General features: G+C 47.4%; 1 protein-coding gene across 2 annotated transcripts in view; it reads right to left on the bottom strand.

Moving 5' to 3' along the window:
• Positions 1 to 14,740, bottom strand: part of MPP7 (MAGUK p55 scaffold protein 7) — a 237,256-nt gene that overhangs the window by 170,023 nt on the left and 52,493 nt on the right. For both annotated transcript variants that reach the window (XM_062211103.1, XM_062211104.1), the window contains exon 2: positions 6,673 to 6,804. In XM_062211103.1, coding sequence (XP_062067087.1) covers positions 6,673 to 6,709 — 37 coding nt within the window. In that variant the 5' untranslated portion in view covers positions 6,710 to 6,804. The remainder of the gene's footprint in view (positions 1 to 6,672; positions 6,805 to 14,740) is intronic.

Below are 14,740 nucleotides of genomic sequence, written 5' to 3'. Positions count from 1 at the left end.
GAACCAAAAGGAAAAGAAGTAATGTTGGAACAATGTCTTTGCCATCTGGAACGCACCCAAGGCTGCTCAGTCCCTCCTCTTGCACTCAACCTTTTGATGAAGGCTGCAAGCCACAGGGAAGCGCCAGCCTGCAGCCTAGGACATGGTAGAACAACTGGGCATTCACACGGGAAAACATTAACTTGGGAGAACCCTGGCCCACTTCTCACACAGCATCAATTGAGAGCACTGGAAAAGGCAAAAGCAAGTTAAGGGAACAGTTGGGAACAAACAGCCGAAGTCTCCAATCACACAGCAAAATGGTGTTGGAGGACGTGAGTGCCGCTGGGCACGTGAGCGAGCAGCACAGCAGGGTGGGGGCGCTCTGAGAACAAGCGCTTGGCCGGTGGCCGCCCAGGGGAACCTAATTACAGATGGGTTGCTTTCAAGATAAATTTGATCTGGGTTTAGTGGGAAGGTAATTACACAGCGGACTTAGTTACAGAGTTGCTTAGCCCTGTATATGTTTAAATTACTGTCGGCCATCCAGTGGAAAAAGATTTCTCAAGTTCACGGTGGCAGCCCACCGTGCCGACTGCGCTGGCTGGGACGGGGAGAGGCAGGAGGGCCCCGGCCTGTGCTGCAGGAGCCAGGAGGGCGCGCTGGAGCCAGCAGTGAGTTTCTGCTCCGAACCTGAAGGCCGGGGACTCCCGATTCTCAGCTCGACCTGGTCAAAAAGCTAACGCTCTTCCCGCGGGGATAGATGCAAAGCCACACAGTGAGCATTTTTCTTTTTACTGGGAACCAGGCAAGGGGAAATTTTCCAGAATTTCTTTTTTGACAGGCAGAGTGGACAGTGAGAGAGAGAGACAGAGAGAAAGGTCTTCCTTTGCCGTTGGTTCACCCTCCAATGGCCGCTGCGGCCGGCGCACCGCGCTGATCCGAAGGCAGGAGCCAGGTGCTTCTCCTGGTCTCCCATGGGGTGCAGGGCCCAAGCACTTGGGCCATCCTCCACTGCACTCCCGGGCCACAGCAGAGAGCTGGCCTGGAAGAGGGGCAACCAGGACAGAATCCGGCACCCCGACCGGGACTAGAACCCGGTGTGCTGGGGCCGCAAGGCGGAGGATTAGCCTAGTGAGCCGCGGCGCCGGCCTCCAGATTTTCTGTGTGAAGATGTGTGCTGTTCTCTTTCAATTGGCCAGTAATCTTTAAAAAAAATAAGTGATCAGTACAATAAGAGCTGCACTGCCTTTCTTTTCTCTTAAAATGTAAGAGGGGCCGGCACTGTGGTATAGTGGGTAAAGCCGCTGCCTCCAGTGACGGCATCCCATATGAGCACCCGTTCAAGTCCCAGCTGTTCCACTTCCAATCCAGCTCTCGGCTGTGGCCTGGGAAAGCAGTGGAAGATGACCCAAGTCCTTGGGCCCCTGCACCTGTGTGGGAGACCAGGAGGAAGCTCCTGGCTCCAGATCAGTGAAACAGGCGATGGCTCAAGTACTTGGTCCCTGCCACTCACATGGGAGATGCACATGGAGTTCCTAGCTCTCAGCTTCAGCTTGGGCCAACCCTGGTTGTTGGGGGCATTTGGAGAACAAACCAGCAAATGGAAGATTCTCTGCTCACTTACTCCCTTTCAACTAAATAAAAATAAATTAAAATTGTAAAAGTAAATGTTCATTTTAAACCTAAAATAAAAAGCTGGCATAATTCCATTTATTTATAAGGCTCAACAAGCAAAGTCTGAGTATACTGCCCAGGAATGCTTACAAAATCATTACTAACGTATGCTGTGAGGTAGGAATCTTTTTTTTTTTTTTAATTTATGCTATTTATTTGAAAGGCAGTGGGACAGAAAAAGAGGGAGAGACAGAAACACACAGAGAGACCCTCCATCCATTGGCTCACTCCCCAAATGGCCACAATGGCTGGGGCGGGGCCAGGCTGCCATCAGGACCCCAGGTCTCCCACGAGGGTGGCAGGGACCCAAGGACTTAGACCATCTTCCACTGCCTTTCCACGTGGAAGTGGAGCAGCTGGATCTTGAACCGAAGCTCCAACATGGGATTCTGGCATTGCAGGAGGAGGCTTCACCCACTGTGCCACCACACAGGCCCCACAATCTGCTCTTCTTTTTTCTTTCCTCCATGTTTTTATTTATTATTTATTTTACTGTCCACTTCTAAGGAGGCAGAGGAGATTGTAGCTGTGAAGGAAAACACAGTTGCTTTCAACATGTCCGATTTCCTCGCCTAGGTGGTGGGTCACGTGGGCGTGGGTCTTACACCCACTTTTAAAACTGCACTTATAATAAAAGTTTTACATGCGTTTCTGCACATATATTATGTTTCACATTATATGCTGTTTGCAAAAATCCTTCTTAATGAAATTAGAAAAGCAAAACTCACAGAGGTTTTATGCAGGAAAGGAATGCGCAGCCCCGTACTGTGCAGGAATAAAAACAAGATCCACTCCCTCGCTGAGAAGGGTTGTTTCCTATGTGTTCACAAGAATGGTCTTAGGATCCTTAAAAAGTTTGTAAAAAGAAGCAGCAGTAAATTTATCGTAACGCCAAGAATCGAAACCCACGTGCAGTGTTGCACACTACGCCTCTGTCAGGAACTTTCTGAAGATCCCGGGGACACTGAGACCAGGACTGACATTGAGTACGCGGGCGGTGGGCCGTGCCAGCTGGAGTCTGCAGAGAAGCGAGGAGGGGAGTCTGCACTGACTACATCTGTGTGCTAACAGCTGAGAGCTGGAGGCAGCAGTGAGAATTCCTACTGAGCTCCGTGCTGCAGCCAGCGACTGCACCCAGAAACACCGGCGGCTGTGCACACGCGTGTGCTTACACACAGGTTGGTACATTCACATACACATCTCTGCTCTGTCGGCGGAGGGACAGACAAGAGACAGCAGCTCCAGCGCCCCGATCCTGGCTTCCAGGCTCACACTGTTAACAGAGACCAGGGCTCTGCAGGGACATGGCTGATTCCAGCACCTGGGCAGGGAAAACTGATGATGAGCCCGGGGCGTCCCTAGCGCCACTGTGAGGACACCGAGAGTCACACAAATGAGGCCACATGACGGGGGAGGGGAGGAGAGGACCGAGGCCGCATGACGGGGGAGGGGAGGAGAAGACCGAAGCACTCACAGCCAAGGCTGGGACAACCTGAGTGTCAGAATACATAAAGGCGTTGTTGGATTGAACCACACGGGGCAGACTCAGTATCCCGTGAGTCTCCAGTGACAGGAACCCACGAGGGAGGAGAAGGACAGAACTTCCAAATAATTTCTGGAGCTGCTTCACTCTTTACCTGTGCAGTGTGGGCTGCATGTAGAGACTTCCTCCCAAAGACTACAGTGCGAACATGGACAGCGGTGTCAGGCCAGATGACAGCACGGTACTCCCCGAAACACACAGCCCCCGTCTCCTTGTGAGAAAAACATCTGAATTCCAACAGACGGGAATCTTACGACGAGGTTCCTTGACCAACGCATGTCCCCAAAATCAGGGCCAAGTCTGAGAAACCCAGCAGAGCCCAGAGGAGCTTAATGTGACATAGCAACTGAACGTGACAGGATATCCCAGAGAAGATTCTGGAACAAAACGGATGCTCGGGGAAACCGAGGGCATCTGAACAAAGCATAGGTTTTAGTCGATAAGAACGTATTGATCTTGGGTCACCGATGGAAAAACCAAAACCAAGGCACTAATAAAGGAAGAGACTGGGTGTGGGGCATATTGGAACTCTGTACAGTCTTCGTGACTTTTCTGTAATTATAAAATTGTCCTGAAAGATTCTCTCGTAAATGTTTGTAGGAAAAGATCAACATCAGCACAGCCGAGAAAGAGAACCCAAAACATGCATGATGCTGGTGGATGGCAGAGGGGATATTGCAAATCTGTGTGGCAAAGATGGATTATTGCCTAAGTGACCCTGCGAGAACTGGCGGTCCCCATGGGGAAAAAAATCAAATTAGACCACTGCCCCTCTCTCTCCACATACACACGGCCACTGGATTACAATTCCGAATGTGCAAAACCAAATTTGTAAAATTATCAGAAATCCTTAAGAGAAAAATCTTCATGATCTTAGGGTAGGACAGGCCTTCTTAAACAAGGGAAGCAGACAGTCATGAGCCCTACAGAAAACAGTGATTTGACCACATGAAAGTTCTCAACGTCCATAAAATTAATGACGGCGTTTAAAGAAAACAGAAGGGTAACTACTGGGTCACTCAAAACTTTGGTGCTCAACCTACCAGGGCCCAAGGGATTCACGCACAGAACACCAACAAAGGAATTCCAGCAACAAATTAGAAAACGCTAAACCAGTGTCATCATGGAAAAAGGATGTAGGCAGGTAACTCAGAGAGGAGCGGCCATCAGACACGAGGGGCAGGTTCTGGGGCAGCGGCGGCAGCGCTCACACATTTCACACTCGAAGGGCTATGTGTTTTCCCACTGGACTGGCAAAAATGATACAGGCTGAGAGTCTTGAGCGCTGGCAGCCGTGTTGGGGGAAGGGGGCGGGAAGAATCTTGAACGCGCTGTCCGTAAATCATTCATTAGTTTAGCCACTCTGGAGAGCGATTTGACAGCCTCATTAACTGCACATGCATCTTCCCTCCACAGGTATTTACAGAAGGGAGGAAATGAGGGATTCGTGAACAGGGCAATGGTTCATTAGGCTGGGAGTCTATGCACAACGCTGCGTAGGTACACAGATGTATACGGGGCTAACTACGCACAGAAACGCACACTCACTGTTATATATACCACGGAAATACCCCTCCAGGACACACGCTTATTCTAGAGAGTGAGAGTGGGATCCATAAGCTCTAATAAAAATCAGTGCTTAAAAGGCAAAGAAAACTAAAAGGACTCAAAACTGTTCCTGTGCATCCATGTGTGTTTAATGCAGGGAAAACTCTGGAAGGGTACTTATCAAACAGAAAGAATGAGGTCGGGCAGAGGCGAATGTTCCTCTGCGGGAATCGTGTAATTAAATTTTCTTTTCCTTAGCGAAAGGAGTCAAAGGGACAGAGGGAGAAGCGGGCAGAGTTTTACGCTGGAAGCGTTTTGCCCACTGGGAGTTTTTCTGCGGCTCGGGGAGCTGGGGACCTCTAGGCTCACTCTGCCTCTGGCCCGCTGGAAACCTCCCAGGGACAACATCATGGGCACTGCACGGCCGTGGACCCACGGGGCTACGACACACAAGTGATGGTGTCAGCTGTGCTGTGCTCTGGGGCTCCCACAACCGTGGCGGCACCGTGTCGACTCAAGGTCAACAAACACGACAAAGCAAGGCAGATAGGCAGCCTAGTAGGGGTAAGCCCTTTTAAACTTCTGAATGGCCTAGGCAATTTGTAAAAACTGACGGCTACACTGAACCCCTGTAAACTATAAAACCCCCATTTTTGTTACCCTCGAGTTCTTTGTAAGCAACAATGATTTGTGTTCAACCAAACCACGGCATATTTTTTAGGGCATAGCAAGGTATAAAATCTATCCAGGACCCAACGAGAGTAAATTTACAGCTCAAATCGATGTTATCTATGATTTCCCAAATGGCTTTGCAAAGTTAAATCATTCACTTTTTATATACAGTAAATATATAAAAATACCATGTGGGACTATATAAACATGAAAAAGAAGAAAAAGGATTTTTTTTTCCCAAAGGACCTGGCTTCCAAATTAACATCCTAAGAAAGAAAAATGCTACATAATTAAACAATCGACGAATCGTGCTGGATAAAAATAAGACAAAATCTGATAAAACAGTTAAGAATGTCTACAAATGATCCAAACGAAAGAGGCGAAGTAACACCCCACGGGCCACACACAATCAAATCCGCGAAGCAGCCTCCGGAGGTGAGGGGTGCAGTGGCTGCGACTGTCCAGTTTGCGACAGCTGTCCCAGCTAGGGAGAGCAAGGTGTCCAGGGACAGCCCAACCCTGCAAGCTCAGGGCCACCCACACGTGGGCCAGGCATCCTGGAGGGGTCTCCCACCCACGTGCTGTTTTCCTGGTCCTGCCCGCAGGGGCAGCCTCCGTCCCAGCCAGCTCCTGACCCAGATTGGCAGGAGGGGATTCTACACACATACACGTGCACACGCACACATGCCCGCATGTATCCGTGGGGATTTTTTTCCCCCCTCCTTAAAATATTCAGTAGGTGCATCTCCAAGCCTCACCACTCATAACAAGGTAGAAACTGTTTCTTAGTTTTAACTGGCTCCCATTGCAGCAATTTCTAGATAGTTTTTACACCTGCGGTAGGCATAATGTTTTTCCGCCTTAAAGAAAAAAGTAAGAGTCTGAGGCAAATATGGCCACCAAAAAAAAAAAAAAAAGTCCTTATCTGTTGTTAAAAGTGAGTGAAAGGCCATGTGGGGGTTGTGGGACCTGTCACACTTTTTTGCATGTTTAAAACACTGAAGTGTTGCTCTTAAAATGCACGCTGTCCCCCCAGGTAACTCCTGTGTGCAGACAGCAGGTGCACCAGAGCACCGCTCGAGGTTACCTTTCTGGAAGCAGGGCAGACCCAAGCTGAGCTCACCGCCCTCGTGTTAGCTACAGAGAGCCAAGTAGGACCCGTCTGCACTTACTTAACACAATGCTCGCTCCACTGTGAACAAGAACATTTAAGGAAAAGGGGACACGGACACAGCCCCACTGGGCTCGCATACCTGTGTCAGTACCAGGTCCCGTGGCCAAGGCTGGCATGATGTCACAGCTCCACACACCGGCCCCGGAGAGCCACACGCAGTTCCAGTCCACGGCCTCTGGCCACACCCACTGCAAGACTCAGATCTTGAAGGCTGACGTTAAAAAGAAAAGAAACACTTGCATTAAAAAAAAAAGAAGAAGAAAGAAAAAAAGAAAGAAAAATAGTGTCACTCAGATAGGACATCCTTTAACAAATTCACAATTCAGATTTCCACATACCCCCAGAGCCATCACTGGCTTCTAGAGTTTAGCTGTGTTTGTTTCCTACAGGCTACAGGCAAACAGTGAGTGGGAAAGCATCTGACACGCAGATTTCCAATGGAAAACATAAACGTGCTGTATGCGGGTATGGAGGCTTCCTTAAAGGTTTTCACATTTGGTTTGGGAACCACTGATTGGATCCAGGGAGAGCCCTGAGACGCTCTTTCCCGCTGTTACTGTAAGAATTCTAAACTCCACTTCTTAATGCAGAACAGAGGCGGTGCAGCCTGTCGCACACAACAGAGGCTGTTCGACCACACAGAACCGTATTTGCTCGACAGCTCATCCTCACATGATTACGGCGGAGTGCTCTATTGGAAGCTGGCACACGACCTTGGAGGAGCACATGACCTTGCAGAAGCAGTGAGATGGTATCACAGGTTCACACACGTGTCAGTCACCCACAGCAAACCGAACGACCCCAGCTACTAAACCAAAGTCAGCTCCGACCGGGAAAGCTAAGCTTCCACGCGTCTTGCGAGATCAGAGCACTGTTTTCAATAACTGCGCTAAGGAATGATTACATCCCAAAATAACCAGCAGCGGCAGCTCAGGGTACAGCTAAGAGCCAGGGCACTAGCGCTGGCCTAATCTGCAATCCTGTTAGAGCTGTGACCTTGCACGACAGCGTCAATCTTACAAGTGGTCATCTGGTAACAGGACGCGAGGTATACAACAGACCGCGGCACTCAGCGAGCAAACAATAAACCCTGGCTGCTATGACTGGGATTTCTTTAAAAAACGTTTTATTGAACATACCGAGACGGGCACCTACATGTACAGATAAATGAGCTTTCTGAATGCCAAGTATGCTCATAGCCAACATCCAAATGAAAAACAAAACATTCCCAGGGATCCCCAGGAGTCCTCGCTAGACGCCCAGGGTTTTTTAAATGCACGTAATGAGATTATGAAACGAAAACAGTGGAGAACGCAGCGAGATTAAAATTTACATTGGCCTGACACCTAGCAAGAGGCCATGTGGTTTACATTTGGTTCACCATGGCCTAATAATGGAAAATGCACTCCACTTACATTTTTATAAAAACTCACAAGAACCACACAATGTGTTCAAGTTCATTTTTTAAATGCATTTGCCCCAATTCTCTACCTGGCATATTCAGAAATTTGAAAGTGTATTTTATCATACATTAGCGACAGTGGAGAAAGAGAAACCCCGGACATAGGGGAAAACTGGCTCACTCCAGTTCTGGAAGCCTGCAAGCTGCTGATTCACATCACAGAATAAAGACAACGGGGCTGGTCAACCTCTGCTTGAAAAAAAAAAATCCGACCGCCGAGGTCCTCTGGAAGCCTTCTAAATGCACTAACTGTCCCAAGGCCGAGCAAAGGCCATCACCTGGGACCGGACTCGGTGCTGGGACATCTCCGCTTTTCAGAGTGACGTCACAGAGCGCTAACAAAAGGATGGTTATTTCAAACACCAGGGGAAAAATATAAACGGCCCAGCTAAAAACAACAACAAAACAGGGGAGAAAGACAAAGCGAGGGCCCACCCATGCCCACTTCTGAAGCTGATTTCCCCAGTAGCTCGAAAAGGCCAAAGCCAAAGCCGGCTGCCCTTCCATAAATTATTCCAACAATCAGTAGTCAGCCTCCAAGTGGCAAAGATGCTCCTTACACAACAATGGGCTTGTAGTGAATTCAAACTCAACAAAGTCTGAAACAGACCATGTATATTTAAAGAATGCATTCTATGGCCATACCACCCTGGCGCCTGATCCCGAAAGAATGCATTCAATGTAAAATGTTGGTTTTGCTGGCTTAAAAAAGGAAAATCCATTAAAATGTATAAGATATAAGCACACTTATGCCTACCATGTTAAAAAAAAACAAAAAAAAAAAACAGAAAAACCTATCAAAATTTGTATAATGTGGGGCCAGCTCTGAGGTGTAGTGGGTTAAAGCCACCGCCTGCAGTGCCAGTATCCCATATGGGCACCGGTTTGAGTCTTGGCTGCTCCCCTTCCAATCTAGCTCTCTGCTCTGGCATGGGAAAGCAGTGGAAGATGGCCCAAGTATTTGAACCCTGAACCCATGTGTGGGAGACCGGGAAGAAGCTCCTGGCTTCAGATAGGCACAGCTCTGGCCACTGCGGCCAATTGGGGAGTGAATCAGCGGTTGGAAGACCTCTCTTTCTGCCTCACCTTCTCTCTGTGTGTAATAAAATAAAATAAAATAAAGTATTCAGAAATCCAAGAACTTCATAAAAAATTTGTAAAATGTAAGCATATACATGTCTACACATAAGCATATGTGTATATACACATACACAGGACAATAGACATGTATAGATCCAGGTAGGTATGTATCATACGTGTGTATATACAATGCAAGCTCTTTCTGCCATCCGAAAACTCCTTATTTGAGTGGTATAGATTGTTCCTATGACTATGGAAACATGCATACTATATAATCTATACATATGTGCTATGTAATCCATACTACGAAACCCAACACTTTCTTTGTGGCCTCAAGAACTTACAATGTTTAGCTTTTATAAGCCACATACGCCATATAATAAACCAATTTATGCTTTTACAGCAAGCAAAATTAAAATCTGATACAATTTGGTGCATTCACATTCCGTTCAAACTAAAGACCTCGCCTTCCAAATCAAAACAGCCTCTCAAACTGACGTCGCCATATGTGAGGGCCTTAAGCATCTCGTGTTTTATTTCATAAAGAACTCATGGCTACGTTTTTTCCAAAGCCACAGAGAAATCATCTTCTAAACATAAATGCACTATCTTCTCAGAACGTACACAAGTACATTTTTTTTTAATTCTTTTATTGGAGACAGAGGGACACACAGAGGGAGAACTCTTTGCTGGCTAGTTCACTCCTCAACTGCCCACAACAGCTGGAGCTGGGTCAGGCTGAAGCTGGGAGCCGGGAATTCAACTGGGGTCTCCCATGTGGGTGGCGGGGACCCAAGCACTTGAGCCGTCACCTGCTGCCTCCCAAGATGCACAAGAGCAGGGAGCTGGAATCACCGGGCTGGGACTCGAACCCAGGTGCTCTGATATGGACGCAATGCCTTCACCAGTATCTTACGCACTAGGTAAAATGCCAGCCCCAAGAATAGATAGATTAAAACAAAACAAAACAAAATAACAACAACAAAACGGTTGTGAGAGACTCCTAACCAACAAAACACTTAGTGTTTCATGAAATGAAGCAGTGTTGTGGGTTTTAACTTTCAAACAGAGTTAAAAATTTTTTTGTAGCAATGATGTTATTTTCTTTGGCTAAATTTTTTGAAAATGCTTTGGAATCTGTCAGAACCCAGCCATAATTATTACTGACTGTTGTATGGGATCAATTTACTACAACACAAAAATACCAGCTGTTACAGTGTGTCCTGAGAGGGATTACCGAATATTCTTAAATGGAAGTTCAATCCGACTTTCCATAAAAGAGAGGTCGAACCTCAATGCCAGGAATGCAACACCAGTACCCCGTGCACCTGACGCATTTACAATACCCGGTGGAACCACTGCAGCTCTCCGTTAAAAGGGCTTATTTTTGAAATTTCATTATTCCAGTTGTACCTTGCTTCTATATATCACACTGTATCAGGTTCTTCTGGCATCCATCATGTGGAAACACGGGTCTAGGAGCTCCCAATGTTCCATTTCTACCCAACTGGGTGACCAGCCCTGCTCCTAGGGCACTTATGACATCTAGTGGCCAACCACAGAACTGCAAGTATCTGCCACAGAGTGTGGAGTTTTCAGTACAGCAAAAAGTAGCTTCACCTACAAAAACAACATGTACTTCGTGCCTATGAGTAAGAGACCAAGTAACTCCCAAATACGATTCCTCTCCATTTGGGAGAGTGTTCCAGAACTTGAAAACTGCTAGTTAACTGGCATTGTGATAAACTGAGTCCCATCAAGAGCCTTGTCCATCATCATGAGACAATAATTGTGCTCAGGAATCCAACCATGGGTTATCCCAACGAAGAAAAACGCTCTAAAGTTACATTTTAGAAATCTCATGGAGCAGTAAGATAACACACACAAGAGTATACTTCTTAATCTCACAGATTGTCTTTAAAAGTGACCCAATAAAAATTAAAATAATAAAATAAAAAGATTTTTAAAAATAAAAAGATAAAAGTGACCCACTGAGGGCCGGCACTGTAGGTTAATCCTCCACCTGCAGTGACGGCATCCCATATGGGCACTGGTTCAAGTCCCGGCTGCTCCTCTTCCAATCAAGCTCTCTGCTATGGCCCGGGAAAGCGTAAGATGGCCAACATGCTTGGGCCCCTACCCCCAGGGAGATCAAGAAAATTCAATGTCTTCCATTTGGGTTTCTATCAACAAACCCTTCTCAGACAGGCTCCCTTATACTGAGAGGGAACAGGGTCACTTGGAGGCCTGTTTATTGGAGAAAAAGCCATCTGGGGAATGGTCTAAAGATCGCAAGATAGGGGGGCCGGCGCTGTGGTGCAGCAGGTGAAGCCACACCTTGGGATGCATCCTATATTGCAATCCTAGCTGCTCCACTTTCAATCCAGCTCTCTGCTAACGCAGCTGGGGAAGCAGCAGAAAATGACCCATGTATCAGGGCCTCTGCCACCCATGTGGGAGGACCTGGACAGTTCCAGGCTCCTGGATTCAAATCGGCCCAGCTCCGGCCCTTGCAGTCATTTGTGGAGTAAATCAGCAGAGCGAAGTCCTCTCTCTCTCTGTCCCTCTCTCTGTAACTCTGCCTCTCAAGTAAATAAATAAGTCTTTAAAAATTAAAAAAAGTGACTCACTGGTTATATTACTGCTAACATCTTCATCTTCATACATTAACACTGTAAAAAAAAGGCAACATGTGGCTAAGTGGTATACATTTAATTACACAGAGTGGAATTTAGGGACCTGTGTTTGGAGTAGTGGGTAAGATGCTACTTGGGATGCCCACAACGCAGGAGTGCCTGGTTTCAGCCTGGCCCAGCCCTGGCAGTTGCGGCCATTTGTGGGAAGTGAACCAGCAGATGGAAGATCTCCCTCCTGGGGCAGGCACTGTGGAGTGGCACCCTAAGTGGCTACCTGCAGTGCCAGCATCCAGGTTTAAGTCCTGGATGCTCCACTTCCTATCCAGCTCCCTGCTAATGCGCCTGGGAAAGCAACAGAGGATGGCCCACGTATTTGGGCCCCTACAGCCATGTGAGAGACCAGGATGAAGCTCCTGGCTCCTAGCTTTGGATCGGCCCAGCTCTGGGCACTGTGGCCATTTGGGTTTGAGCCAGTGGATGGAACATCTCTCTGACTCTGTCTCCCCCCACACCCCCCATAACTCTGCCTTTCAAATAAAGAAATCTTTAAAAAAAAGAAAAAAGATGCTCAATTAGAAAATAGAAACAAAATCAGGAAAACAATGCATGAACAAGAACAACAGTGTCAACCAAGAGACAGGAACTACTGCAACCAAACAAAAGCTTGGGAGTTTACCAGTACAGTAAATGAATTGAAAACATCAGTAGATGGACTCAACAGCCAACACAACCCAGGAGAAAAACAATCAGAGAACTTGCAGACCGGCATTGTGGCATCACCAAGTCACAGGCGCAAAAGCCAACCACTATAGCAGTCACCAGTGGAAGGAACTTGACCATATCTGTCAATTTAGGGAATTTTTCTAACTGCATTTTAAAAAAACAAACAAAATAGTGCCACTAGGAAATATTTCAGTGACCTCTCCGTCCCATCATAGAGAAACACTGCACCCCACACACCTGAGGTTAGCTGAGGTCTTATGGGTCACCATGGCCAACAGAGTAAGAGGGGTCGCTGGTCACTTGCAGGGAGATGCAAATGTCCTGGGTGACGCCCCTCCTTCAGCTCAAGTCCCCAACAGGGAGCAGGGCACGCCAGCAGCAAGCGATGGACATGTAGTATGAGCAAGAAATCATTTGTCATCCGAGTCATTGGCTACTCAAGCAAGGCCAAGTCCATAATGACTAAAAGACTGCTCATTTGAAGGAAAAAAAAAAAAACTGTGATTTTTATTTTTTAAAAGATTTTATTTATTTATTTGAGAGGTAGAGTTACAGACTATGAGAAGGAGAGACAGAGAGAAAGGTCTTCCATCCGTTGGTTCACTCCCCAGTAGCCGCAACGGATGGAGCTGCACCAATCCAAAGCCAGGAACCAGGAGCTTCTTCCCAGTCTCCCATGTGGGTGCAGGGGCCCAAGGTCTTGGGCCATTTTCCACTGCTTTCCCAGGCCACAGCAGAGAGCTGGATTGGAAGAGGAGCAGCCAGGACTAGAACTGGTGCTTATATGCTGATGCCACAGGCGGAGGGTTAACCGGCTGTGCCACAGCGCTGGCCCCAAGCAGTGTGATTTTTAAAGAATAGAAATAATTCACTCTAGGTGTTTTCATTGATGTTTCCTGGGTACTAGTTAGTGCTGTGAGGCTTAATGCAACGCATTAAGTCGTGTCACGTCTCTGTGGACTGGTCCCCTCTGGTTCCCTGCCTGCTTCTGACGGTGGGTTTAACCCACGGATGCCATCAGAACCCCTGGCACCGGATGGTGTACCCAAAACCGGCCACACGGCCAGTACGAATGTGATCAGAAATGCACATGGAGTTGGCGGTGTGGCACAGCAGGTTAAACTGTTGTCTGCAGTGCTGGCATCCCATATGGGCGCTGGTTCATGTCCCAGCTGCTCCACTTCCCATCCAGCTGCCTGCTCATGGCCTGGGAAAGCAGCAGAGAATGACCCAAGTGCTTTGGCCCCAGGTACCTACATGGGAGACCCAAAAGCTCCTGGCTCCTGACTTCAACCTGGCCCAGTCCTGGGTGATGAGGTCACTTGGGGAGTGAACCAGTAAGTGAAGATTATGTCTCTCCAATTTTCAAATAAATAAATCTTTAAAATAAAGAAAAAGAAATGCACATGCTCTTTTTCAAATCTGTTATCATTTGCCATTCAGCAATTCCTTTCAAAATCAGCAGAGGGCGCCATCATCTTATTTATCAAAAGGAAAAGTAAGTTAACCTTAAGAGAAACATTCCCTAGCTTTGGAAAAAAAAAGTCTGTGAAGGCTCACAGAACATACATGCTAATAAATACAGAATTTGGCAATAAAAGTAGACATTTAATATGGACTTAATTCGAGGAGATGCTTTTTTTTTTTTTTTTTTTTTTTTTTTTGGACAGGCAGAGTGGATAGTGAGAGAGAGAAAAACAGAGAGAAAGGTCTTCCTTTTTGCCGCTGGTTCACCCTCCAATGGCCGCTGCGGCCGGCGCATCTCGCTGATCGGAAGCCAGGAGCCAGGTGCTTCTCCTGGTCTCCCATGCGGGTGCAGGGCCCAAGCACTTGGGCCATCCTCCACTGCCTTCCCGAGCCATAGCAGAGAGCTGGCCTGGAAGAGGGGCAACCGGGATAGAATCCGGCACCCCGACCGGGACTAGAACCTGGTGTGCCGGCGCCGCAAGGCGGAGGATTAGCCTGTTGAGCCACGGCGCCGGCCTGAGATGCCTTTTTTATTTTAAAAAAGAAACCATATGATAATGCATTATAGTTCTAGAAATGTAATAATTTCTGATCCACCAATTTAATTTATAGAAATTTACCCTAGGAAATAAACAGGTATGCAACAGTGCATTGATCAATTTACACTGAACTATATCAGAAGAAGCGTTTCTAGCAGTTACCATTGCACCCACAGCATCAACAGGGAACTAAGGTATTTTGGCATTGGCGCGCCTGCACCACCCACCTGAGGCCCCTCC

The sequence above is a fragment of the Lepus europaeus genome, chromosome 14, assembly GCF_033115175.1.
Source record: "Lepus europaeus isolate LE1 chromosome 14, mLepTim1.pri, whole genome shotgun sequence".
NCBI lineage: Eukaryota > Metazoa > Chordata > Mammalia > Lagomorpha > Leporidae > Lepus > Lepus europaeus.
Note: the sequence above shows the minus strand (reverse complement) of the source record. Positions and strands in the feature narration are given on the sequence as shown.